Below are 26,724 nucleotides of genomic sequence, written 5' to 3'. Positions count from 1 at the left end.
GGCAGACACCCTGGTTTCCTGTGCTGTGCTGAGTCATTCCCTCACGCTGCAGAGAGGACATCTTTCTCCAGTGGACCTTTGGGATCTAGGTGGTTTTGCTTGGGGAAAGACAGTTGCCCCACTCTACTGGGAAAACCCCTTACCCCTTCCTGTGGAGTTTCCAAGACCCATTAAGAGACTAAGAATAACAATCCACCTGCAGGCAGAAGTAATTGCCCCATCCTGTTGGAAAACCTCTTACCCCACAGTGTGGTCTATAGCCAGAGGCTAATCAAGACTGAATACAATCAGAATGCAGGCAGACATGGAACTCTGCAGGCTTTGAGTCTTTGCCTGATCTAATTTGGGGCCCAGGGCTAGGAAAAGCAGACCTTGGTGCACATCTTGGTCCTTTCCAAAGGCACCCAGCCCCAACATAGGGAACCACAAGCTGTGGATTGCTGATAGCTGCAAACAGGGTATTCAGGGGCAGTTAGAAACAGCGTCTGACACTGTCTTACATTACAGCTTGGGAGGCATAGTAGATCTATCTAATACACAGACACAAATCCAAATAGGCAGCCCCTCAAACAAGCCCCAAATGAAAGAACAAGAGCATTCTCCAGAAGAAAAGCTAAGTGAAATGGAAATAAGAAATTTATCAGACATACAGTTCAGAATAATGATGGCAAATATGCTCAATAGCATGAGAAAAAACACAGTAACTATGAAGCATAACATAACACTAATAAAGAACACAGTGGAGAGGAACACACAGCAGATTAGGGGAACCGAGGATTGGATCAGTGAATTAGAAGACAGGGTAGAAAAAAAATCACTCAATCAAAGAACCAAAAAAAAAAATTAAAAAACAGGACAGCTGGGAATAGAGGGATCATACCTCAACATAATAAATAAAGGCTATATATGACAAACCTACAGCCAACATCATACTCAATGGGCAAAAATTAAAACCATTTCCACTAAGAACAAGAACAAGACAGGGGTATCCCCTTTCACCACTCTTATTCAACATAACACCGGATGCTAGAAAAAGCGGTCAGACAGGAGAAATTAGAACTCTCATTATTTGTAGATGACATGATATTGATACCCTAAAGACTCCACCAAAAAAATACTAGATTTAATAAAATGATTTTGGCAATGTAGCAGGATACAAAGTTAACACTCAGAAATCAATGGCATTTTTATATATCAATAATGAATTCTCAGAAAGAGAAAGAAAACAAACAACCCTATTTACTATAGCAACCAAAAAGACCTGTACTCTGAAAACTACAGGACATTGAAAAAAGAGATAGAGGAAGATATAAAGAAATGGAAGACTACACCATGTTCATGGATTGATAGAATTAACATCATTAAAATGTCCATACCACCCAAAGCAATCTATAGATTCAATGCAATCCCTATTAAATTACCAATGGCATATTTCACAGATCTAAAACAAATACTCCAAAAACTTATATGGAACCAAAAATCCCGAAATAGCCATAGCAATCTTAAGAAAAAACCAAGTTGGAGGGATCACAATACCAGATATCAAGTTATATTACTAAGCCACTGTAATCAAAACAGCCTGCTACTGGAACAAGAACACATATATAGATCAATGGAACAGAACAGAGACCCCAGAAATTGACCCAAGCCATTACATTCAATTAATATTTGATAAAGGAATGAAGAGCATACAATGGAGTCAAGACAGTCTCTTCAGTAAATGGTGCTGGGAAAATTGGACTGATACATGCAAAAATATGAAACTAGACCACCAACTTATAACATACACTAAAATAAACTTAAAATGGATAACTTAAATGTAAGATATGGCCCTAGGAGAAGCCATAGCAGCAAAGTCTCTGACATTTCTCATAGCAATGTGTTTATGGATACATCTCTTAGGGCAAAAAAAACTAAGGAGAAAATAAACAAATGGGATTACATCAAAATAAAAATTTTCTGCACAGCAAAAAGAAACTATCAACAAAATAAACAGGGAGCCCACTGTATGGGGGAACATATTAGCCAATGATACATCTGATAAAGGTTAATATCCAAAATATAAAAGGAACTCATTCAACTTAACACTTGGGAGTGCGGGGAAACGAGTTAAGTCGGCTCGCGTGAATTGCGCGTACTCCGAGGGAGCCGTCTTTAACTCGGTTCTAAACTCGGGCCGATTGTAACTGCGTATTACCAAATATTTGTTTGTAATCCACCCTTTTGGTGGATGGAACAAAACCAAAAGACAGAGCCATCTTATATTTTGGCGGGAAATTCACCCGCACTCCAAGTGTTAACTAAAGGAAGACAGACAATCCAATTAAAAAATGGGCAAAGGACCTAAATAGACACTTCTCAAAAGTGGACATACAGATGGCCAAGAGACATATAAAAAAATCCTCAAAGTCATTGATCATCAGAGAGATGCAAATTAAAATGACAAATTAAAACACCTGTCAGAATGGTTACCATCAACAAATGACAAGTACTGGCAAAGTTGTAAAGAAAAGGGAACCCTAGTACACTGCTGGTGGGAATGCAGATTGGTGCAGCCATTATAAAAAAAAACAGTATGGAGTTTCTTCAAACAATTAAATATGGGACAGACGCCCCGGAGAGCACATTCGCTTTAAGAACAAGAAAATAAATGAAGAGCGAACCAAGATGGCTGCATAGGTAAACGCCCGTACTCGCAGCCTCCCGCAACCACAGCAACATGACAACTAAAATACAGAGCAACCACCATGCAGAACTGCCTGAAAGCTGGCTGAACAGAAGTCCTACAACTAGAGAAATGAAGAAAGCACCGAGACTGGTAGGAGGGGCGGAACGGGCTGGTCCGACAGCCACGTGTGCTGTTGTGTTTTTTTAATTGGGAGGGAGATGTCTCTATGGAAGCTGCCAGTGAGGAGCAAGGGGTCCCAGCCTAGGGTTCCAGAACTGGGAAGAGAAGTCCTCGCAACTACAGGCTGTAAAAAGCAGGGGGATTGTGGCTAAGTGACAAGGAGACTGCTGGGATCCCAGGGGTTCCCCTTAAAGGGCTCGTGCACACACTTGCAGGGTCCCACTTCTTCCAAGCTCCAGCGCTGGGGAACCAGACACATGGGGAGGAACTAGATTGTCTGGCATGGTGGCAGGAACTCGGGGGCGGCTTTTTCCCAGACAGGGGTGCTCACAGTGGTCACTGTTCCTGTGCCGGGACCTCCCCTGTCACAGGGCTGACTGGCAGCCATATCTGAGTCTCAGTCAGCACACTGTTTGCTCTGCCTTGGGGGTTCCCTGAGACCCCAACCAATTTGCAGCTGCTTTTCCAAATCAATGGCCTGTCCTGGCTCAGGCTTCAGACTTGGCTAAAATCTCCCAAACAAATCTCTCAAACAAGCAGCAGCTGGTGTCAAAGCTATCAACAAAAGGCCCAAGACCCAGCATTAGCACCAGCCCGCCTTGTTCCACAGCTGGCCTGGTCAGGCCTTTCCTGGGCATCTCTAAGCCCAATACAGATAGCAGATCTCTCTGTAGTTCCTGCTGGGTGGCCCCAGGCAGTGGCATCCAGTGGACAGCCTTAGACTACAGTAGATTACAACTCTACACACCCACATGCGACACACCCAAGAGGCAGACTCAGTGAGCACCAAAGCCCCACTAGCAAGTCCTGCTGCATAGGGGTGTTTCCTGCACAGCAGCTCTCCACTGTAGCTGCAGCTGGTCCCACAGCCTGGCCTGGGAGTCAACTCCTCCCAGCGACAGCAAGAGCCATCAAGGCTCACCTACAAGACTGTGCACACAGCCCACACAGGGGCGTACCTAGAGTGCCCCCCAGCTCAGGTGACTGGGGAGGCTGAGCCATAGGACCTCTACCACACAAGGGCACTCTACCAATTCTAGGAGACTGAGCAGCTCTACCTAATACATAGAAACAAACACAGGGAAGCAGCCAAAATGGCAGGGGGCGGGGGGGTAGGGGGGGGCAGGAAAGAAGGAGGAAGAAAATATATTGTTCATATATTTTATCTATCAACAATCTCATCTAAAAATCAAAATGAACAATAAATCTAATGAACAAAATAAACTGGTGAATAAGATATAATCAGAGGCACAGCAGCATGGAATGGACTGATGAATCTCAGAGGGAAGGGGGAGTGGGTGTGGAAGAGATTAACCAAAGATCTTACCTATAAACAGGACAGTAGGGTCATGAAGGCCTGGGGTGGGGCAGGAACCGGGTGGAGGGGGGCAGGCAATGGGGGGGGAAAGGGGGACATCTGTAATACTCTCAATAATAAAGATTTAAAAAGAAAAAAAAGTTAAATATGGGACTGCCATTTGACCCAGTGATCCCACTTCTAGGGATAGTATATCCTAAGAAACCCAAAACACTAATCAGAAAGAAAGTATGCACCCCATGTTCATAGCAACCCATTGTACAATAGCTAAGATCTGTAAACAGCCCAAGTGCCCTATCAGTAGATGAGTGGATAAAAAAGCTGTAGTACATTTACACCATGGAGGGACCTGGAGAGTATTATGCTAAGCAAAATAAGCCAGTCAGAGAAAGATAAGTATCACATGATCTCACTCATATGTGGAATCTAATGAACAAAATAAACTGATTAACAAAATGAATCCAGAGACAGAGAAGCATGGAACAGACTGTTGAATCTCAGAGGGAAGGCGGGGATGTGTGGGAAGAGATCAACCAAAGAACTTATATGCATATATACATAACCCACGGACACATACAATAGGATGAAGGGCTGGGGCGGGGAGCCTGGGTGGGCTATAAGGGGTCAATGGGAGAAAAAAGGGAACATATGTAATACTTTCAACAATAAAGATTTTTTAACAATAATAAAAGAAAGTCAATAAAAACACATTAAAAATAATTTTTTTAAAAAAAGGCCATCTCGCCGAAACTGGTTTGGCTCAGTGGATAGAGTGTCGGACTGTGGACAGAAAGGTGCCGGGTTCGAGTCCGGTCAAGGGCATGTACCTGGATTGCGGGCACATCCCCAGTAGGAGATGTGCGGGAGGCGGCTGATCGATGTTTCTCTCTCATCGATGTTTCTAACTCTCTATCTCTCTCCCTTCCTCTCTGTAAAAAAATCAATAAAATATATATATATATATATATATATATATATATATATATATATATATTTTTTTTTTAAAAAAGGCCATCTCTCCATTCTCTGGGGCTGGTGAAATCAACTCTATATAGAACAACATCCTGGTCCTCACTCCAGAATCAATGGCTCTGGATAAGCTGAAGGCAAATGGTAAAAACGCAGCTTCAGGATGGTATTTGGCTTCCCTGGCTCTGGGTTGGTGGCAGCGCACTTTCCAACAGATGCCTGTGATCTGGTGGCTGTGACAGGATAAGCACACTGTTTTGCAGACACAGCTCAACTCTGGGTTCAGGAGGGCAGATCAAACACTTACGAAGTCACCGTGATTATTACCAATCACTGTAAATGTAGAGGACCGAATACTGAGCCCCATTGATATCCATCACCTCGATTCAACAATTTCCAAAATTTGGTCAAATTTGCTTTATCTGTTAGCATTTCCCTGGTAGCAAATCCCAGGCTTTTGTCATGCACCCCTACTTCAGATGGACCAAAATACGTGGACTATTTCCACTGCCATGTCATTACCACATTAATAAAAATAACATTAATTCCACATTATCAGCTAATACATAGACCATATGCAAATTTCCCTGTTGTCCTTAAAAATGTCCTTTCTGAAAAAACAGTTGCTTTGTTAGTTTTGGGTCCATTAAAAGCCTTCATCTTGCAGCTGATTGTCATTTACTGAACCCTGACACTAGTAGCCCAAAGCCACCTCGCTCCACTTGACCTTTTGTTCAACCCATCTGGAATTTCTTCGGGGTTAAGTTAGCTTTTCCCTTAAACCACTGACAGTGCTTCTCTCTCATCATGGATGGTTCTGTCTCTCCCTTTCCCCTCCCCTCCGAAATCAATCAAGAAATATATTTAATAGAACACTGATAGGTCTTCTTCATTCCTCCCCCGCACCGAGGCCTCATCTTCAGCTATAAACTGGGGAAATTACCCTTGTGTGCAGCAAACAGGATGGATCTGTGGCACCTCCTAGGAATTCCAAAACTGGGAGCTCACCAGCATTTCTTTTTTCTTTTTTTTTTTTAAATATATTTTGTTGATTTTTTACAGAGAGGAAGTGAGAGGGATAGAGAGTTAGAAACACTGATGAGAGAGAAACACCGATCAGCTGTCTGCTGCACACCTCCTACTGGGGATGTGCCCGCAATCCGGGTACGTGCCCTTGACTGGAATTGAACCTGGGACCCTTCAGTCTGCAGGCCGACGCTCTAGCCACTGAGGCAAACCGGTTAGGACGCTCACCAGCATTTCTATTCAGTGAGGCTGCCCCGGGAAGTGGCAGCAGAACGAGGCTACAGAGCACAAGGCCAGAGGAGCTGGCCTCCGCCAGGGAGGGGCTGCCCCCACTGCTGGGGGTGAAGGAAGCTTGTTTTCTTCCTGGTGAAGAGGTACCTTCTCAACCAAGAGTGAGAAGAGACGGGCAGGAAGCGGCAAGACCAGGAAGGGTTTAGGCAGCAGCTGACGGGAATGCTCAGCAAAGGCCTTCTGCCTAACTTTACCACGAGCTCCCATTTCCACTGCGAATGCCCACCCTGCCCAAGAGGCCGAGGGCGATGATGTCACTGGTATCAGGGTGCACCCGAACTTCCCAGCCGGGCTTTAGAGGGGGGGAAAAAACAACACCAGATGGGACATGAAGGGGAAGCCCAAGGCCGTGTCTTTGGGAGGGGGAATAACCTGACATAGTAATCCCTCGGCACTTTCTGTACAGCGGGACTTTCCTGATGAGTAAGCGTGCCCCAGGAGCAAGCTCACCTCAGCGCCTTGCTGCTTTCTGGGGCGAGCCAGTATGTGAAACCTCTACATTACATCATGTGAGAAAAAGATGTGGGAGCAAGACACATAAACTACATAAATAACAAATGAATCCCCCGGCAGCCTTTTCTTTCTAATGCCATACTATCTAATAATAGACAAACATGGTAATTGACCGTGCCTTTGCTACACCTCCCATTGGCTAATCAGCGAGATATGCAAATTAACCGCCAACAAAGACGGGCAGGACAGTGCCAGCCACCAGTGCGAGCCGCCATCCAGGCTCCCGTGGGTGACCCTAGAAGCCGCCTGCCTGCCACCCGTGATCAGATCCAATCCCGGGCTGCTGGCCAGCCCCAGAAGCCCCCTGATATGGCAGTAACTCTATCAGTAAGCACTCTGAAAGTCAGTGGCATAAATGCACCAGTTAAAAGACAGATTATGAGGGTGAATCAAAAACAAAACCCACTTTAAATATAAAGACACATATAGATTAAAAGTAAATGAATTAAGCTGCAGCCTGTTTTGCTCAGTGGATAGAGCATTAGCCCGTGGACTGAAGGGTCCCAGGTTAGATTCCAGTCAAGGTCATGTACCTCAGTTGCTGGCTTGGTCCCCATTCCCTATCAGAGCATGTGCAGGAGGCAACCAATCAATGTGTCTCTCCCTTTCCCTTCACTCTCTCTAAAATTCAATGGAAAAATATCCTTGGGTGAAGATTAACAAAAACAAAATGGATTAAGTAACATTAAAGAGATTATAAGATTATCATTTGTGCTTCTTAGATCATTTTTCTTACTGATATCTTTATTGTGTACATGTCCGATATTAAGAGTCATGTTAATATTTCCAGCTATGAGTATAGAATTATCTTGCCTTTAATTTATGTCAATTTATATTTAACATGTTGTGATGTTATGCAATTGAGTTCACATTAATTAATGCTAAATCTTTCATCTTATAAAATATATATTTTTTAAAATTAAAAAAAAAGAGGTTATAAGAAAAATATATTCCAAATTCTGTTAGTTGTATAATGGTTATGTTTAAATTATTAACAGCTAAGAAATTGGGTGAAGGGTACATATAATATGCTGTAATATTTTATAGTTTTTTTTTACATGTATGAGATTATTTCAAATTAAAATATTAAAAAATTAAAAATTAATAAAATATTAATGGAAATGTATCTGCATTACATGAAAAATCTTCTAATTGCTTCTAGCATAATTTATTAAATTGTGCTAAAATTTACAAGGGTTCAATTAGAAAATATCTTAATTCTAAATGATATAATAGAAAATATATAATAGTGCAGTTATAAGCACTTATCTGAAAATAAAAATTTAGAGAAGTGAATTTAAAGGAGGGATTAGCCAAAGAAAATATATGCACAACCCATGGACACAGACAAACAGCATGGTGATGACCAAAGAGAAGTGGGGGGCAAGAGCTGGGTAGAGGGGGCAAGAGGGGGGAAATAGGGACACCCTATATCCTATCTAATAATAGACAAACATGGTAATTAACCGTACCTCCGACACGCTTCCCATTGGCTAATCAGGGCGATATGCAAACTAACTGCCAATCAAGATGGCGGCCGGCAGCCAGGCAGCTGAAGCGAACAGGCGGCTTGCTTGCTCCTTGATGGAGGAAGCCGAGGTTCCCCGTCTGCCGCTGCCGGCCTCTGAGCTGCAGTCTAAGAAACAATGTTGCAAGTATAGAAGCTAAACAAACCCCAGAAACCTGCTTTCAGCTAGCTGGGCTTCAGCCAGCAGGACCGCAACATTGTTTCAATTATAGAACTCAAACAAACCCAGAAACCTGCTTTCAGCAGCTGAGTTCTCAGAGCAGCAGCCAGGCCTCAGAGCTAAAGCCGGCTCTCAGCTCCAGTGACAGCCATAGAAGGTAAATAAATCCCAGAATTAAAAAAAAAAGAAAAAAAAAGGAGAGGTTGGGAGCTTCAGTCACCTGCCAGCCTGAAAACGGCCCTCAGCCCCTCACCCAGACTGGCCAGGCACCCCAGTGGGGACCCCCACCCTGAAGGGGGTATGACCAGCTGCAAAAGGCCATCATCCCCTCATCCAGGCTGGCCAGGCACCCAAGCAGGACCCCCACCCTGAAGCAACAAGATGGCGGCTAATTTGCATACTGAAGGCGGGCAGCAGCGGGCAAGGCTGTCTGCAGTCTGGGACGGGATCTGTGACCCTGCCGGGCGGGGCGGCAACACTTGAGGCTGTCCACGGTCTGGGACCCGGATCCGTGACTCTGCCGGGTGGGGGGCAGTGCTTGAGGCTGTCCACGGGACCAAGACACAGATCTGTGACCCTGCCAAGCGGGGAGGCAGTGCTTGAGGCTGTCCGTGGTCTGGGACCCGGATCTGTGACCCTGCCGGGCAGGGGGCAGTGCTTGAGGCTGTCCGCAGTCCCGGGACCCGGATCTGTGACCCTGCCGGGCGGGGGGCAGTGCTTGAGGCTGTCCGCAGTCCCGGGACCCGGATCTGTGACCCTGCCGGGCGGGGGGCAGTGCTTGAGGCTGTCCGCAGTCCCGGGACCCGGATCTGTGACCCTTCCCGGCGGGGTGGCAGCTCGCACAGGGGGGGATCGGCCGGGGTTGGGCAGGGCAGGACGCCTGGCTTCCGCCCAGACCCAGTCACTCTGGGCAGGTGAGCAGTGCAGAGAGCCTCTGGACAGGGGAGGCAGGCCGGCGGAGGGCAGCCTGTACTCCCCACATGGCGGTGGTGACAGCTGTGAGTGCACCAAGCGGAGCCTGCAGGCTGAGCTGAAGTAGCGCCTGCAGGCCATCAGCGCCCAGGAGTGGCTGCTCAAGATCCGCCTCCTGTCCCAGAAGGTGCAGGATCGCAGGGACAGCCACTGTGGCGGGCCAGACTGACGTCCTCCTGGCCGCACCACGGGGGTTTGCAGATCTGCAAAGCCAGAGGCCTCCGGTGTGCACATCCCCCCCTGGCGTGCGAACATCCCCCAGCACACTGTCACGCTCCAGCGCCTGCAACAGTTGCAAACCAAGGCGTGCACAAGTTCCCTCCGCCTCTCCACCACACTTCCATCAACCCAGCATGCCTAACACCCCCACAGGATGTGCACACATCCCCTCTGATGCACTCACGTCCTTTGGAGAGTGTCTGGGTGTTCTGGGTGCTGAGAGTGGGCGCCTGTGAGATGACAGTGAGAAGGAGGAGTGGTGATGCCCTGTTCCCACAGAGGCCAGTGCAGCTACAAGATAACCTCTAGGGGGTTAATGCAGGTGCTGAGGCGGGAGCAGGTGCAGACAGATACACCTGGTGGGCGCGGGCAGCCCTCGCTGAGGTGCCTTCGGTCAGCATTCAAGATCAAGAACCCAGAGGTGGAGAGGAATTCTGTCCTCTCAGTGAAACAGTGGGATAGTCGGGGCGACTGTAGAGGAGGAATGTGCACTTTGGGTGCCAGCACCCATGAGCAAAGGCTGCCCTGACTGAGCCTCGCTTGCTTGGGGCCTAGCACACTCCTGCCGGGCAGCAGGTGACAGGACATGCTTTTCCGAATTAATGAGAGAAAACGTTGATTCTCCCACTGCCCACGAAGGTGGAAAGTGAAGTGGGGAGACATGTGGGGAGTGAGCGAGGTTCCCTATCTGGGGGTTCCAAATCTGCTGTTGGTTTCTTTCACCGCTGACTAGAGATATATAGGGTGTCCCCCCCAAATGTATAAACACTTTGAATACCTACTAATTCCAATGGTTTTAAGCATAAGAAAGAAACAACAATGGAGCTGTTATCTGTTAAAAGTGTGGGAACAAACAGGCTGTTGGACATTCCCTGAGGGGTCTCAGATTGGAGAGGGTGAAGGCCAGACCGAGGGGCCCCCCTCTCCCTCCTCCCCCAGTGCACGAATTTCGTGCACCGGGCTACTAGTAATAATAAAAGGCTAATATGCAAACTGACTGAACGTCAGAATGGCTGTTTGCTATGATGCGCACTGGCCATCAGGGGGCAGACACTCAATGCAGGAGCTGCCCCCTGGTGGTCAGTGCACTTCCATATGGGGAGTGCCACTCAGCCAGAAGCTGGCTCATGGCTGGCCAGTGCAGAGGTGGTGGCAGGAGCCTCTCCTACCTCCGTGGCAGCACTAAGAATGTCCAACTAATGGTTTAGACCCGATCCCTTGGGGGGCTAAGCCTTTAGTCGGACATCCCCCAAGGGCTCCCTGGCTGTCAGAAGGATGTCTGACTGCAAGCTTAGGCCTGATCCCCCAGGGAGTGGGCCTAAGTCAACAGGTGGACATCCCCTAAGGGGTCCTGGACTGCATATGGGCACAGGCTGGGCTGAGGGACCACCCCCCCTGAGTGCACAAATTTTTGTGCACTGGGCCTCTAGCCTATAATACTTGAGGAATCCGGATCATTCTGAATAAGGAGTTGTAAACTCTGCTATATTAAACAGCCACATTACAGCCCTGGCCAGGTTGCTGTTGGTTGGAGCATCATCCTGCACACCAAAAGGTTGTAGGTTCGATTCCTGGTTGGGGTGTGTACGGGAGGCAACCAATGGATGTTTCTCTCTCTCTCTCTTCCTTTCCCTAAATTAATAAACATATCCTTGGGTGAAGATTAAAAAAAATCAAACCACCACCATAGTACAACCATTTTCTTAAACTATTATCTCCAAACCCTTGGACTCTGACAGCCACAGAGACTTTGATGATATTGCCTAAACATGAACTCCAGCTCCTTCTCCCTTGGTGTGATCACATCCATTCAATCACTCGAAAAATACAGGCCAGGCAATGTGGGTGTTAGGGATAAAGCAGCAAACAGGAAGGTCTTTACCACAGATGGTTTATATTCTATCACAGGGGCAGACAGACAATACATATATAGTATCAGGTACTCAACAATGACAGGAGAAATGACAGGGGCTGGGAGGAGCATGTAATGATTTTAATCTACCCGTTACGTATTAGGTTGAACTACATGAAACTGCCGATCTCCGACCATTTCTAATTTACAGAATGCTCCATTTCCTACGGGTCTATCTGAGAGCTTCCTTTCATAGGGGACAATAAAGAATCCTTCTGATGGACGACAAATTATAACGAATCCCTGAAAGGCAGCAGACACCCAGAACTGGCTGACTCAACCTCCCTTCCATAACAGAAGACGTAGGAGAGGCTCTGGGTATAGTAAGTTCAGAGGTAACGAGGGGAGGAGCAGGATGACTATGGGGTGGTCTAGATGACTGAATGGGGGACTCTGGTAGGAACCCCAAATAGCTCACACCCTTTGGCACTTCTCCCCACCACTCTGGATGAAGGTGCAGAGCGCAGTCACCTGTCTCCATCCAGAGCACCCTGGGAGGCGGTTATTTCCACCAGGAATGGGGTGTGGGAGGAGTGGGAAGGAATCCCCACCAGACTCCCACTTTCCCTTGTGATTTCTTCCACTATTTCTAAAGGCAGAAGCAGCCCAGGATCTTGGCAGCCTATTACTGTTTAGTTTTGGGGGTAAAGAAACATTATACCTTACCTGTGTAAATAACAAAAAATCCCTAGCTCCTGAACCAACTGTGGCCCTGCACCAACCAGACATTATGTGCCTCCTGATAGGATCTGTGACCCTGCCGAGGTTCAAGGTTCAAGGTTCAAGAATTTGAACCTTGTTCTGATAAGGCCTCCAGAGCTAACCACTGATTTCCGGCAAAGACAGGAGACGGGAAGACGCCAAATGACACTTAGGGATGCAAACAGCAAAATCCAGCACGTGGGGAGACTCCCCAGGACAAGAAAGGAGGCAAGGGGATGGGGACCTCTAGACCAGCGGTTCTCAACCTGTGGGCCATGACCCCTTTCGGGGGTCGAACGACCCTTTCACAGGGGTCGCCTAAGACCATCGGAAAACACATATATAATTACATATCGTTTTTGTGATTAATCACTATGCTTTAATTATGTTCAAGTTGTAACGATGAAATTAGGGGTCACCACAACATGAGGAACTGTATTAGAGGGTCGCGGCATGAGGAAGGTTGAGAATCACTGCTCTAGACAAAGAAGCAGATTCATTAATACACTCGTGTGCAACCAGTGGCCTCCTCTGGCCCCTTATTTGAACAAATCAACTAGAAAAAAAAGTTTGTGAGATAAGAGGAAAAAGGAGAACATTGCCTGGACACTTAATACTAAGGAAATATTAAGCAACTTTTTCTTTTTTAAAGAGTCCTCATCTTTTAAAGTTACAAATTGCAGTGAACTGATAAATGCTGAAATGATTATTATTCTATTTGTTACATGTGTAAGAACTCCCACAATAAAAAGCTTAAAACAAGCCTGTGGGCCCGGCTGGCATGGCTCAGTGGTTGAGCGTCGACCTATGAACCAGGAGGTCACGGTTTGATTCCTAGTAAGGGCACTCGCCCAGGTTGTGGGCTTGATCCCCAGTGTCAGGCATACAGGAGGCATCCAATCAATGATTCTCTCTCATTATTGATGTCTCTCTCTCTATCTCTCTTTCTTCCTCTCAGAAATCAATAAAATATATTTAAAAAACAACAACAAAAGTCTGTGGGTCTTCCTCCCCCTCCCCCCAAGTTCCCGCACACTGTCCATTTGAGCTGGGAATGGTCTTCCAGGGGCCTACAGCGGCGTAGAGGATGGCATACCTGTCGATGAACTGGTCAATAATGACGATATCGCCCGGCTGTATCTCCTCCCTCAAGGAACCGCAAGCTGTGGTCACTATGACATGAGTACAGCCCTCCTCCTTCAGGGCCCAGATGTTCGCCTGATAGTTGACTTTGGAAGGCATGATGGTATGCTGCCTCCCATGCCTGCGGGAAGAAGAGCGAATGCGGTCGGTGAGGGAGCAGCACGTTTTAATTGTGTCAGAAGAGAAAACCAATTCACAGCCCTTTCCACCAAAGCGCTTCCATTGGCAGAGGGGTTGAAAAAAGACGCTGGGCCGTAACCAGCCAACTCTAAGTATAAACCATTCGGTTTTAAAGGGCGGTTCAGAGTCTGTGTCCTCATTCTCCTATCAAGAGCAGGTACTCACTTACTTAGAATTCCCTGTCCAGGAAGCCGAGTTGTGTCTACCCAGTGGGACACCAAGCCCCCCAATCAGAGGCATCTGGTCTGTGACCCCCGACACAGAAAACAAGAGGTGCCCAAGAAGAAAGCCTCTGAATAGAAATAAAAGCTCCAGCTTCCAGGTGAAGCTCTCCGGTCCTTCTACCCAGCCACCCAAATAAGTTAATGAAGCGTTTAAAGCATTAGAAGGTTTCATCTGAGAACTGATCACTTCACGCATGACCCATGTTATGGGCTGAACTGTGGCCCCCTCCATTCCTACGCTGAGTTCCTAACCCCTAGGACCAGCAGAATGCAACCATATTTGGAGGTAGGGTCTTCAACAGGGTAATTAAGTTAAAATGAGGTCATTAGGGTGGGCCCTAATATAACACAAATGGCACCCTTACAAGCAGAGAACATCTGGAGAGATACGCAGAGAGCATGTGTGAAGATACAGGGATAAGATGGTCACCTACAAGTGAAGAGGGTCATCTACAAGCCAGAGAGGCCTCCGAGAGACCCTTCCCTCCGGGCCCCCAGAGGAAACTAATCCTGCTGACACCTTGCAGGTGGACCCGAGACTTGATGCCAACCAATGGGATACAGCAGAGCTGCTGGGAGTCCCTCCCACGGGTAGGCTCCATCCTGACAGCAGAGACCCGCTCACCGGGCCTTGCAGGGGAGGGCTGCTGTCACGTGATCTGCCCCTGCCGAGGGTCACGTGGCAGAGAATGCGCACAGCCTCCAGGAGCTGAATTCTGCCAACAGCCACGTGAACTGGAATGAGGATCTGGAACTCCAGGTGAGAACAAGGCCTGACTCTACCTTGTGTGACCCCGAACAGCGGACTGAGCTAAGCTGTGCCCACATGGCTGACATCCCCGAAACTACGAGATCACGTGTGCTGTTTTAAGCTGCTAAATGTGTAGTTCATTGTTATGCAGCAACAGAAAACCAATACATGTATTTTCTAAAAATGTGATGCAAATGATTTTTCTCCCTCTATACCGGGAACCCTGCAAAACTTATTGAGATAACAAGGGTGTAGAAACCTCTTCAGGGACCCAAAACCGACACCCCGAAAACAGAACTATAGTAATATTCACTGAATGAAAGTTTTCCTTTATCTTTAGAAAAAGAGTTTCAACTTTAGTCAAATGCATCCTATCTCTCATTGGATTGTTCTAACTACTCTCCCAACCTAAAAAGGGGATTCCCTTTAGGTGGATGAGATATGAATCAGTTTAACTTGCCCCAAACACCGTAAGCGGTGAATAAAGGTGACTGAGATACGTTGGCTCCACCAGCACATAAAACGCATACCTGCATCATCACTCTTTCTCGGTTTTAGGTTATATTTAAATTATCCTTCAGTAGTAACATTTGAAAAGCTTAAGACACCTTACCTTGCAAGGAGGACGCAATCAACATTCTTTATCTTCCCCAAAATTAAGGCATCAGAAGGCTGCACACAATGAATAATGATTACAACTCAGTGATTTGAAAACATAGATGAACAATTAAAAAGCTGCCACTTCGACGGTTCCACCATGAAAGGTTCCATGGAAACTTGGGTGTTGGAGCACACACTTTAAGAAGAGTCTAGATTTGATGAATAATCAGTAAATATTTACGGAGGCCTTTACAAGCACAGAGGTTCACAGGAATTTGAAGGTTGCCTCAGGCTAGGTCCCGTTTAGTGAGACCTATTTGTAGCAGGCACCCCGGCGGACTCTGAGGGCACACTGATCAAATACAGCTGTGTTGGTATCTGTCAGGTGTGAGAGCGCCGTGGGCGGGGGCGGGGGAGAGAGAATTAAGAACTGAGCACTGGAACCGTTTGCTCTGTTAATCAACCAGAAGATGGCCAGGGGTGGCCTGAGGTAATGGAGAGAAAGGTTTTGAGAACCTAGGGCAGGGGTGGGCAAACTTTTTGACTCGAGGGCCACAATGGGTTCTTAAACTGGTCCGGAGGGCCGGAACAAAAGCATGGATGGAGTGTTTGTGTGAACTAATATAAATTCAAAGTAAACATCATTACATAAAAGGGTACGGTCTTTTTTTTTTCAGTTTTATTCTTTCAAACGGGCCGGATCCGGCCCACGGGCCGTAGTTTGCCCACGGCTAACGTAGTGGCTCAAAAAAACATAAGACTAAGAAGTGAGCCAAGCTTATAGCACAGCAGTTCTCAACCTGTGGGTCGTGACTCCTTTGGGGGTCGAACGACCCTTTCACAGGGGTCGCCTAAGACCATCAGAAAACACATATATCATTACATATTGTTTTTGTGATTGATCACTGTGCTTTAATTATGTTCAATTTGTAACAGTGTAATTGGGGGTCACCACAACATGAGGAACTGTATTAAAGGGTCGCGGCATTAGGAAGGTTGAGAATATAATATAATATAGCAGGACTCGGAAGACCTGAGATCGACCTAAGGACTCGCTGAAAAAGAGGGTTTGGTTGGGACCCTCAGATGCAGGGACCTTCAGAGCTGATGGAAAACTGCAATGTTTGGAAGCAGCACGAGGAGCAGCCCCCTTTAAATAGAGAAGGAGGGTCTTACTGTATTCCCAGTTATGCAATCCTGTTACGGATCCCCACGAAATCCCCTTTGGGGCCAGGGCTTACTGTGAATGCTGCTTCCTCCCATGGCCTTTCTCCTAAATTAGTGTGACATGACCTACATTACAGCTTCTAATGTAACCAGATTAGAAGCTGATTTACATGCTTTAAATGCAGAGAACTGAAGGGTACAGTTGCTATGTCTAAGATGAGTATGTGGCTTCTAGGAATGTAAATTGGGAAGTAATTTGCACATGTTCAGCAGCAGTACTTTTAATATAAGAAAGTCCGGGCGCCCTTCTCCGCTGGTAGAACCCACTGACGGGACTCCTGGCCCCTCTCAGCCTGAGGCAGGCAGCCCCGGGGCTGACAAGACAACAGTCATTAAAAAAAATTATTTTAAACTTAAAAACCAAGCCAGCTGGTATGTCTCCATTAACTGGGTACTAACCTTGCCAAATGGAGTATCCACATATTTCTCGGTTCTTCCCTCTAAGATTTCTGGATCATCCAGGCCTGTTCCACCAATGATTCCAATCTACAGGGAGACCACAAAAAGGTGCCGTATTTCACCAGTTTCCATTAGAAACAAGATCAGAAGCAAATTCGTTTCCTCACATGCTCTTCTCCATTCCTGCTAGTTATTTTTTTAAAAATCTACAACTACTGACGAACAGTCATTCAACACACCTTTGAAATAACCCAAACTTAGGTCACCCTTTTGGACTTTATCACATTTATTGCTGATAATTTAAGCAACAAATTAGTACAGAAAGGTACTCTATTTAGCTTCAGCAGGAAATCAATCCTCAAAATAGCCAACTGCGGTTGCAGAAAGTACTCTCTAACCGATTTTTTATTCTCTACTAAATGGACTGTGGAATAAAGAAAGTTCAAAAGACTGCTGGGATGGAAAATATTCTGTATGGCCACTTCCTAATGATGTCTCCTCATCCCTCCATTAGATAAAGAAACACAAGAGATGTTCTTTCCTGAGCCACTAACATCGGAGCTGCAGGGGACCACAGACAGACCAGTCTAGAATAGCATGAAAGATCAGCCTCATGTATATTTGTGAAATCCAAATGCCATTCCTAGGTATGTGTAAACAAATGAGTAATTCAAAGGTAGTTCTAATCTTTTAAAAATTCCAGTGTCGTATTGCCGTTTCCAGAACCTAACAGTCCTTGAAACCAATCTAATTTGACGATGAAGAAACACAAACAAGAACAATTTCAAAGATAAATACAATATTAGCTGGCCAGTCAACGAAAAATTAGAGAAATGAAGTCGTTAGGAAGGTTGCTCTCCGGGCCGCTACTTCCTAAAGGAGAAACAGTACTTACATTGTCAGCAACAGGCGAGAGAGACGACACGTTACTAAGAAACCCAATGGAAAATGACCTGAGCACCTTTTTCCAATGCTTTAAATCTATTGTCACTTGAGTAAAGTCTCCACTAAGTGGGAGAAAGTAACTCCTTGAAGGGGAAAAAAAAATGGGGAGTTAAAGATTAACTGAACATCTGAATAATTCAGATCGTGTTAACAAGTGGATTTAAATTAATGTGTGGGAAAAGGGTTACCTCTCCGGCCCTCAGTTTCCTGGAGAAAAAAAAAAAAGTCGCCCTATCCGGTTTTGCTCAGTGGATAGAGCGTCGGCTTTCGGACTGAAGGGTCCCAGGTTCGATTCCGGCCAAGGGCATGTACCTTGGTTGCGGGCACATCCCCAGTAGGGGGTGTGCAGGAGGCAGCTGGTCGATGTTTCTCTCTCATCGATGTTTCTAACTCTCTATCTCTCTCCCTTCCTCTCTGTAAAAAAAAAATCAATAAAATATATATTTTTTAAAAAAATCAACAAAACAGAAAATAAGGGCAATTTGGTGAGATTTTGCTGAAGAGCTGCCCGTTACAGGATTTGGAACTCTGCCTCCCCACAACTTCCTCAAGTGGCTAAACCTGTTTTTTTTAAAGATGTTTTTATTGACTTTTGGAGAGAGAGGAAGGGAGAGGGATAGACTGAAACATGGGTGAGAGAGAAACACCACTGACTGGCTGCCTCCTGCACGCCCCCTTCTGGGGATCAGCCCGCCACCGGGCCACCGGACGTGGGGTGTGCCCTGACCCGTGACCGGGAAGCAAACCGGGACCTCCGCGTTCATAGGTCAAAATTCAACCACTGAGCCACCAGCCGGGCTAACCCAGTGTTTGAAGTTGGTGCCACCTTGTGGTCCATTACTGAAACCACAGCAGGTTACATGCAGTCAAGTCTAACCACATTTGCCGGTTACAAATCACAGGTTCAAATCACAGTTTCACATTCACGTTTCAAAGCAACAGAAATGTTCACTTAAATTATACATTTAAATCATGCCAGTTCAATAGAATTTTTTTTCTTTTAAATCACACTGTTTTATGCAATCCTAACCCTTCATCTGCCTGGCTTCTCCATTTTACCCTTCATTCCCAGGTACTTGTGGTCACACACACATTGTAGGGGACTAACACGTCATCACCCCAGACCACAGAATTGAACTGCTGACTCAAATTACTCTCAGTCTGCTCTTCAGGGATTTTATCGCTCATGAAAACTTCCATTTTGCAAAAACAACCCCCCCAAAACACACACACACACAACAAACAAACCCCCAAACAACAAAAAGCTTATGAACACTTTGACTTGGCTGTTTCTGGATCATCTCAGGGCCATAGCATCTCACATTCTAGACTCTCAGAGTCACATGTACAAAACGAACATGTTTTGAAACCTTGCTCTCAGTTTAGGCAAGCTAGCTCAGCATTGTGGGAGCTCGTAAGAAATGCTAATGGGGATCCTGCTGAAGTTCAGTGCCCTTGAGCCCACCCTCAGCACTCCCAAGCTCCAGTCCCCACCACCCGGATGCCATGACAACCCTGCATTAGGTAGCTGGTAATTCGGCCCTCACCAAGGAACAGGTAGTAAGTACTGGGCATGGAAACAAGAGCTGCTACTGCTAGCCAGAAAGCCCAGCATGTGGTCTCTGGCCCTGGACTATGTGCAGGAGTGTCCATCCATTCACCCAACTGGCTCTGATTGTTCATGGAAACACTTACCTTGCAAGGGACACAGAACAAGTACAGCAATTGAATACTGCCACTCCAGGGAACTGGATTTCTAACCATTTCCTGCAGGGGCAGATTGAGGCCAGCAGTGCCAAGATATGGTAATGTCGCCACCTGCTGGCTCCACGGCAAAGTACTGTGTCTGAGCACTTACATGTCATAGGCACTACGGTAGGCGCTTCAGTCCCACGGGACAGACCCCATAGTATTACACCCATTTTATAAAATTGAAAAGAGAAAGCATAAAAAGGAAGAGACTTATCCAAGAGCTAATCACAAGGAGCCACGCTGGAATAGCAACCCAGGCTTTTCACGTTGACCACTAAGACATGCTACCTCCCAATACCCCCCTGGGAATCTTTATAGCACCATACCCTAGTATAGCACCAAACCTTTTGAGCTCGCGTGTCAGCATTTTGAAAAACCCTAACTTAACTCTGGTGCCGTGACACGTATAGAAATTTTTTGATATTTGCAACCATAGTAAAACAAAGATTTATATTTTTGATATTTATTTTATATATTTAAATGCCATTTAACAAAGAAAAAATCAACCAAAAAATGAGTTTGCGTGTCACCTCTGACATGCGTGTCATAGGTTCGCCATCACTGCCCTAGTAGAAAAGTTTTCTCTCCATCTTATGAGAAAACTGATGCTCTGAGAGGTCAAGTTCTGGCCGAAGGTCACAGAGCACGCTTAGAAACAGTGACTCTGGGCGTCTAAGTGAACCCCCTGGGAGGGCTGGGGGTGGGGCAGCTCTCCATCAATGACCTCATCCACACTTGGGAAGCAATGACAAGATCTTACTGGGCCTCCTGGGCCAGAAGCATCAGCCCCCATCCAGGCAGTCCCAGGCTGCCTAGGAAATGTGTTCCGGGGCTGAGATGGGATTTTGGGGCCAATTCTCCCCAGCCAGGACTTCATTACACAAGATAAAGTTCTGAATAGGGACCCCCTGATCAATCAAGATCATTGCCAGATTTTCACAGCTTAGTGTCATCCCACACTCTCCCACTGACACACCGCCAAGCCAATCTTCGTAAGAGAGGATTGGACTTTCTGAGACGATGAAAGCATTTTGTTGACATGTTGGCTTATTTGGGCAGAATGGCTACTTCCAGCAATGTTGACAGGGCTCGTACGAACCCCTCCCCTCTATTTCCCCTGGTGCCTGGACCCAGGAGGTTTCACATACCCACCTTGGTTTCACATTGAAGCACTATCACACTGAGGCCAGGACATACTACCTAAGGAACCCAGTCCTCGAGGATGGCATCTCAAAACACCATAACCCCGAGCAGCTGAGACCAGCTCCTGCCAGGCGGAGGCCTGCCTCTCAAGCTCTTGAAGCAAGAGAGCCGGGCAGCACTCCCTGATCTGAGTGCTCCAGTCCTTCAGCTCTGGTGGCCACTGACAAGTTTGGCAAGTGCAGCAGACAGCGCCCTTCTTATTGAGCCAAACTGGCTTGGAGGCCTCCCAGGGCCTTGCAAAATCCCAGAAGTCCAGTTGTGTGAGGAGAAAGTGGCTAAACGTCTGCTTGGGAGGCCTGTTCAAAAGCCGAGATACTGTCCACGGATGGAGCTGGTGGCTCCATCTCTGACAAGATAACCCATCTGTAAGCCACCTCTTCAGGTGATGGTTATGGGCTCAACTGTGTCCCCCATTATGACTGGTGAGCTTGTAAAAGACTAGGACACAGACACGCAGAAGGAAGACCATATAGTCACAGCAAGGAAATGGCATCTGCCAGCCCAGGAGAGAGGCCTCAGATGAATCAACCTGCTGACACTTTGATCTTGAACGTCCAGCATCCAGCACTGCCTAAGCCATCCAGTCTGTGGTACTTTGCTATGGCAACCCCAGCCAACAAGTACGTATCACTATGTTCAGAACATCCTTGGTTTTTACTTAACCAACCTCCCCCTGCAAAGTCAAGATATTATTCTAATGGGTAGACATCCCTCCTGAAACGGTCCATTATTTTTTGAGGATTTTCCGGGAAGCTTACTGTACTCTCTAAAGCTCACCTTCCCTTGAGGACAGCAGGGTCCCTCCCAGTGTGCCCCCTGGGTCAGCTGCTAGATACTAGACTCACCCGGGAGCTTTCAATACCAAAGCCCAGGCCACAGACTCCAGACATGCTGATGAATTGGCCAAGGCACAGTCTGTTTTCTTAAAGCTCCGCAGGTGGACCTCACACACAGCCAGAACCGAGCACCTGCTCTAGGACTGGGATCGTGAAATTCTAAAATCAGGGCTGGCTGAGGGTCACAGGCTGAAGAATGGCCCCTGAGAAAGATCCTATCTGCCCCGTCCTAATTCCCAGAAGCTGCCATCATTACTTGATGTGATTAAAGATTTGGGGACAGGAGATTATCCCAGATTATCTGGGCGGACCCTGAATACAATCGCAGGGGTCCTTGTAAGATGATCTCCCGAGGAAGAGGGTGATGTGATGACGAATGCAGAGGGAGAAACAGGAACTAAGTGAGGCAGGTCAAGGGGCAAGGAACGCCAGTGACCTCTGGAGGCTGGAAAAGGCAGTGAAACAAACAGATTCCTCCTTCGCTGCTCCAAGAGGACTTGCCTTGCCCTACAGACACCTTGATTTGAACTGTCAGAGAGCACATTTGCATGGTTTTAAGCCCTCGAGTTTGTGGTCATCCTTAAGGCAGCCACAGGAAACCAATACACTAAGAATCACCGGAAGAGCTTGAGCTTGTTAAGGTGCAGATGCTCAGCCTTTTCAAAGCTCCCTGGGGCAGTGGTTGTCACACCTTAGTGGGCATCTGACTAGACTTAGGCCCTTCTAAACCCAGATGGCTGGGCCCCGCTCCCTAGAGCTCCGGATTCAGCAGGACTGGGGTGGGGCCCAAGAACCTGCATTTCTATCATATTCCCAGGTGGGTGCAGAGGCACTGAGTCCTTTGAGAGCCACGGTTTTGGAAGCTTCCGTAGCACAGACTAGAATACCATGATTATAACCACCGTTATCGATCTAGGGTCCACTGCACACGGTTCCTCATCTGTACCTACAGGCACACCTTTTTAAAAAAACATTTTTGTTTCAGAGAAGAATTGATTGGCTGCCTTCTGCACGCCCCCTACTGTGGATTGAGTCCACAACCCAGGCATGTGCCCTTGACCAGAATCGAACCCTTCAGTCTACAGGCCGAGGCTATATCCACCGAACCAAACCAGCTCGGGCCACACCTCCTTTTTATTGTGCTGCACCTCACAGATACTGTAGTTTTGTTGCGTGTTTTTTGTTTTGTTTTTTAAACAAATGGAAGGTAAGACCCTCCACCAGCAAACAGATTACAACTTGCTTTATTGTGGCGGTCTGGAACCAAACCCGCACTATCTCTGAGGTATGCCAGTATAAGGGAAGGAAAGGAATCCATAGAATTATAAGACTCAAGTGAAAATAATGCATTAATATCTGTCACTGTCCTTGTACACCTTCCCACCTTTAGCAAAAACAAACAAAATCCAAATGAACTTCCTCAAAGCAGCAACAACAACAAAAAAAGCCCCTAACCTGGCTTTTCGATGTGGGCCGGGACACAGCCTGGTGCTGCTCCATCTCCTCTCCAGGCAGACTCTGCCTCAGCGACTTAGCCCAGGTCCCTCAGCCAGGTGTGCACTGCTCTCCGGGGGTGCCTGGACACCCAGGGACAGTTCTGGCTGCCACATGCCTTGGAGGAGCGCTACTGGCACTCCATGGGGAAGAGCCAAGAAGTACTCTATGTCCTGCAATGCTCAGACAGTCCTACAAAGACGGGAGTTGTCCTGACCAAAATGCCCCCGAGTCCCTGGGCAAAAAATACAGGCTCATGGGTCATTCCCAGTTGGGGCATGTAGGTTTGTCCCCCAGTTTCTGAGAGTCACTTCAAGACCTTGGATCTGAAGGCCTTGGCCAGCCACAGACAGCCAAGTGGCGAGCGTAAGGAGCCCATTCTCCAGTCTACATTCCATCCCCCTTAACGCCCTTTTGTGAACAGCTCACTAACCCACCTACAGTGGGACCATATCCCCTCCCTGTCATAGCAACCATAATAAACAAGACTTATTTTTAATCCCCCAGAGCAAAAGCTGGGAAGCTGCCTGGGGGACCCCCACACCCCCATTGAAGGAGGCCCCCAGAATGCCCTGTCTGGTGCCAAAGACCTGTTCAGCCCCCTGCATGGGCAAGCATACCACCTGCCCACGTCCGATGCTGGGGTTCTCCCAGACACGGCTGTTATCAGTCCCAGGGGCGAGCGCCCAGTGGGCAGAGGGAGGCAGCTGGCTTCTTGCACTCCCTCTACAATTGCTCTTCCTTAAAGCTGCATGATCTCTTTAGTCCCACAATAAACAGGGCACAGAGACCACAGGTGGGACTCAGGACTGTCTCACAACATCTAGTTGGTGGAATGTCAGTTACTATCTAGGTCCGACTGTATGATGCTGGGCACCTTAGCTGACCTTTCTGGGCCTCAGCTTCCTATCCACAGAAAGGGGTTCATTTGGCTCTCGCATCTTCAGGAACCTTCCAGCTCTGCATTCCATGATCTGGGGGCAGGATATGGTTTTTATCAGCCTATTTTGCTCTGGACACCAGCACCTCATGTTGTCTACACAGGATGTTGCCTCAGGAGCCTGGGGACTTGGGTGTTGGCAGCATGGACTCTCCACAGCAAGGGCTTACCCTTCTAACCTCAAAGACAGCCAGTAGCAGGCAGGCCCAGCACGACCCGTACTTCTTCAGTTTATACTCAGCAGCTCGCCGAGGCCAAAAATATGCATCATTCCATATTACATCAGGCTCTCGCCACAGTGCCCTGCAGTGCCCGCTCCGCACTCAAATGCACTGCACCAATTTTACCGGGAGGCTGTGTGGCGAGGAGAACGCTGAACCAGGTTCACGTGAGATGGTTTTAAATACCACCCCTCCCTGTTTTTACTATTTCTCCAAGTGTCAGGGACAGGTTTCCTGCTTGCCCACTGACAGCGGTGGCCAGGACACCTATCATTGTTTAATTGTTGGAGAAAAGATATTCAAAACGAATCTCAGCTCCCCCACTTAAAAGCACTCCCACTGAACAAGTTTCAACACCCAGCAAACCCTGCAGTAAATCTCCACTTTATAGATGGGCACCTAAGGAACTCGCTTAGCACATGAGCTTCATTAAAACTCTTTCTGCCTTTTCCCCCCTGCCGCTACTGGTAAGGGAGGAGTGTTCTGCAGATATATTTGAATGCAGTATTCTTTTCAAAATGACCAACGGAGTTTCAAATCTAAGTGTGCCTACAACACTCCCCACCCCACTCCCGGTCATAACTGTCGCATGAAAAGCTGCAAGGGCCTAATAAACGAATAATCACTGTGACCGATAACAGGGAGACCTCAGCGATCTGCCTTCTCCCGGGAGAAGTGAACACAAAGCCAGGAACCAACAGATACCTGGGTAAAGGAGGCGGGCCTCCTCCCTACCCCTGAGGCCAAGCATGTCTAAAGTTATCTGACTTCCTAGCCAATCATAAACAGAGAGGAGATCTTAAGTTTTATCGATTTCCCCTTAAGCACTGTAACTCGACACTCTCCCAGGACGCCAGCCAGGCCAGAAGTGTGTAAGCCCCAGGGAAGCTCGGGGCTCCCCTCAGAACTCCGACCCTCCTCTGGCTCAGGATCCCACCGCACAAAGGCGTCTTGTGCGGAGACCTGTACAAGTGCCAGCGGTTCTCAACCTGTGGGTCGCGACCCCTTTGGCGGTCGAAGGACCCTTTCACAGGGGTCGCCTAAGACCATCCTGCATATCAGATATTTACAGGACGATTCATAACAGTAGCAACATTCCAGTTATGAAGTAGCAACGAAAATAATGTTATGGTTGGGTCACAACATGAGGAACTGTATTTAAAGGGCCAGAAGGTTGAGAACCATTGACTGAAACCGATCTCTGACTTTCAAGATCGCAAACAAAGCAGTTTAAAGCCAGAGGCCTCCACCGAGGGAGCCGCCTGTATTCCAGGTCCGCGCTGCAGAAGTCAGAATGCCTGAAGCAACGTGCTGCAGGGGGCACTTCAGGGGAAGGACTACGTTTGGAAGAAAAAAAAAGCCGGAAGCTTGTAAAAGAGCAAGCACGTTAGTTCTCCCACGTGGGCCGCGGGCAGAAAGAGGAATCAGAGCGGAAGCACGAGGAGACCGGCTCCGAGCTGCAGGCACGCTGCTAGCCCCAGCCGAGCGCATCTCCGGGAAACGCAGTCCCACTCGGGAAAGGCTGGCGCGCGGCGGCGCTCTGCCCACAGCCCCTCTCCAAAGGGCTTGCCCACACCCTGCACGGTGAGGGCGCAGCTGAGACCAAAGGTGGAGGGGGCGAGCTTGCACGCTTTCCCTCCCGCCCGCTCCCCCCCTCCCCCTGGGCGAACCCGTCCTGGTGCAGCGCCCCAGCCCTTTCCCGCCTCGGCGGGGGCGCACGGGCAGGGCACCCAGGCTGGGCGCACGCCCCCGATGCGCGGTCCCCCCCGGGCGGGAGCGAGAGCGCAGCGGGCAGGGGCGGACCGCAGCCGCCAGGACGGCTAATCTCACCTTCACGGCTGGAGGGGTGGCTCCTGAGGCCATGTCTGCGCCGGGAGGAGGCTGCGGGATGGGCACACGGAGGAAGACGCGGAGCCCGATCGAGAGCGCGGCGCGGGACCGAGCAGTGCGGTCCGGAGTGGCTCTGACTCCTCCTCTTCCTCCCCGGGACAGCTGGATTGGCTGCTGGCGCGGGATCTCCCCCGCCGCCCCCCTCCTCAAATCGAGGTTCCCGCGTCCCGCCCAAGTGCAGACTTTCCGGTTCCCCGTGGGTTTGTGTTTTCCCCATCCCCGAGGTAACGGGTTTATAACAACGATAGCAGTGGAGACCGTTTACGGAGCGCGTGTAGGGCGCCAGACTGCTGTGCACTTTAACCAGCCGCGTTAACTTTAACAGGAGCCCCACAAGGAAGAGCAGCATCCCCGCTCTGCCAAGTATGGCTGGCTCCTCTGTGAAATCTGGCCGGCCTGCGCTCAGCTCTCGCGGGGGAAGGAGGGGGTGCATCAGCGGCAGAGGGAGCGGACTACGGCTT

At 48.0% G+C, this 26,724-nt stretch overlaps 1 protein-coding gene across 1 annotated transcript in view; it reads right to left on the bottom strand.

The window, feature by feature from the left end:
• MTAP (methylthioadenosine phosphorylase) overlaps nucleotides 1-26,316 on the bottom strand; it is a 45,745-nt gene extending 19,429 nt beyond the window's left edge. Inside the window, exons 1-4 of the mRNA XM_070431769.1 lie at nucleotides 26,204-26,316; nucleotides 16,983-17,069; nucleotides 15,370-15,428; nucleotides 13,555-13,722 (exon numbers count right to left, since the gene is read on the bottom strand). Of these exons, the coding sequence (XP_070287870.1) occupies nucleotides 13,555-13,722; nucleotides 15,370-15,428; nucleotides 16,983-17,069; nucleotides 26,204-26,236 (347 nt within the window). The 5' untranslated portion in view covers nucleotides 26,237-26,316. The remainder of the gene's footprint in view (nucleotides 1-13,554; nucleotides 13,723-15,369; nucleotides 15,429-16,982; nucleotides 17,070-26,203) is intronic.
• Between the last annotated feature and the right edge of the window lie 408 nt (nucleotides 26,317-26,724).

This window comes from Myotis yumanensis, unplaced genomic scaffold (genome assembly GCF_028538775.1).
Source record: "Myotis yumanensis isolate MYYU_CA2020_CCGP unplaced genomic scaffold, mMyoYum1.0.hap1 SCAF_12, whole genome shotgun sequence".
In the NCBI taxonomy this organism is placed as follows: domain Eukaryota; kingdom Metazoa; phylum Chordata; class Mammalia; order Chiroptera; family Vespertilionidae; genus Myotis; species Myotis yumanensis.
The sequence above is the reverse complement of the archived record's forward strand: the minus strand, read 5'-3'. Positions and strand labels throughout refer to the sequence as shown.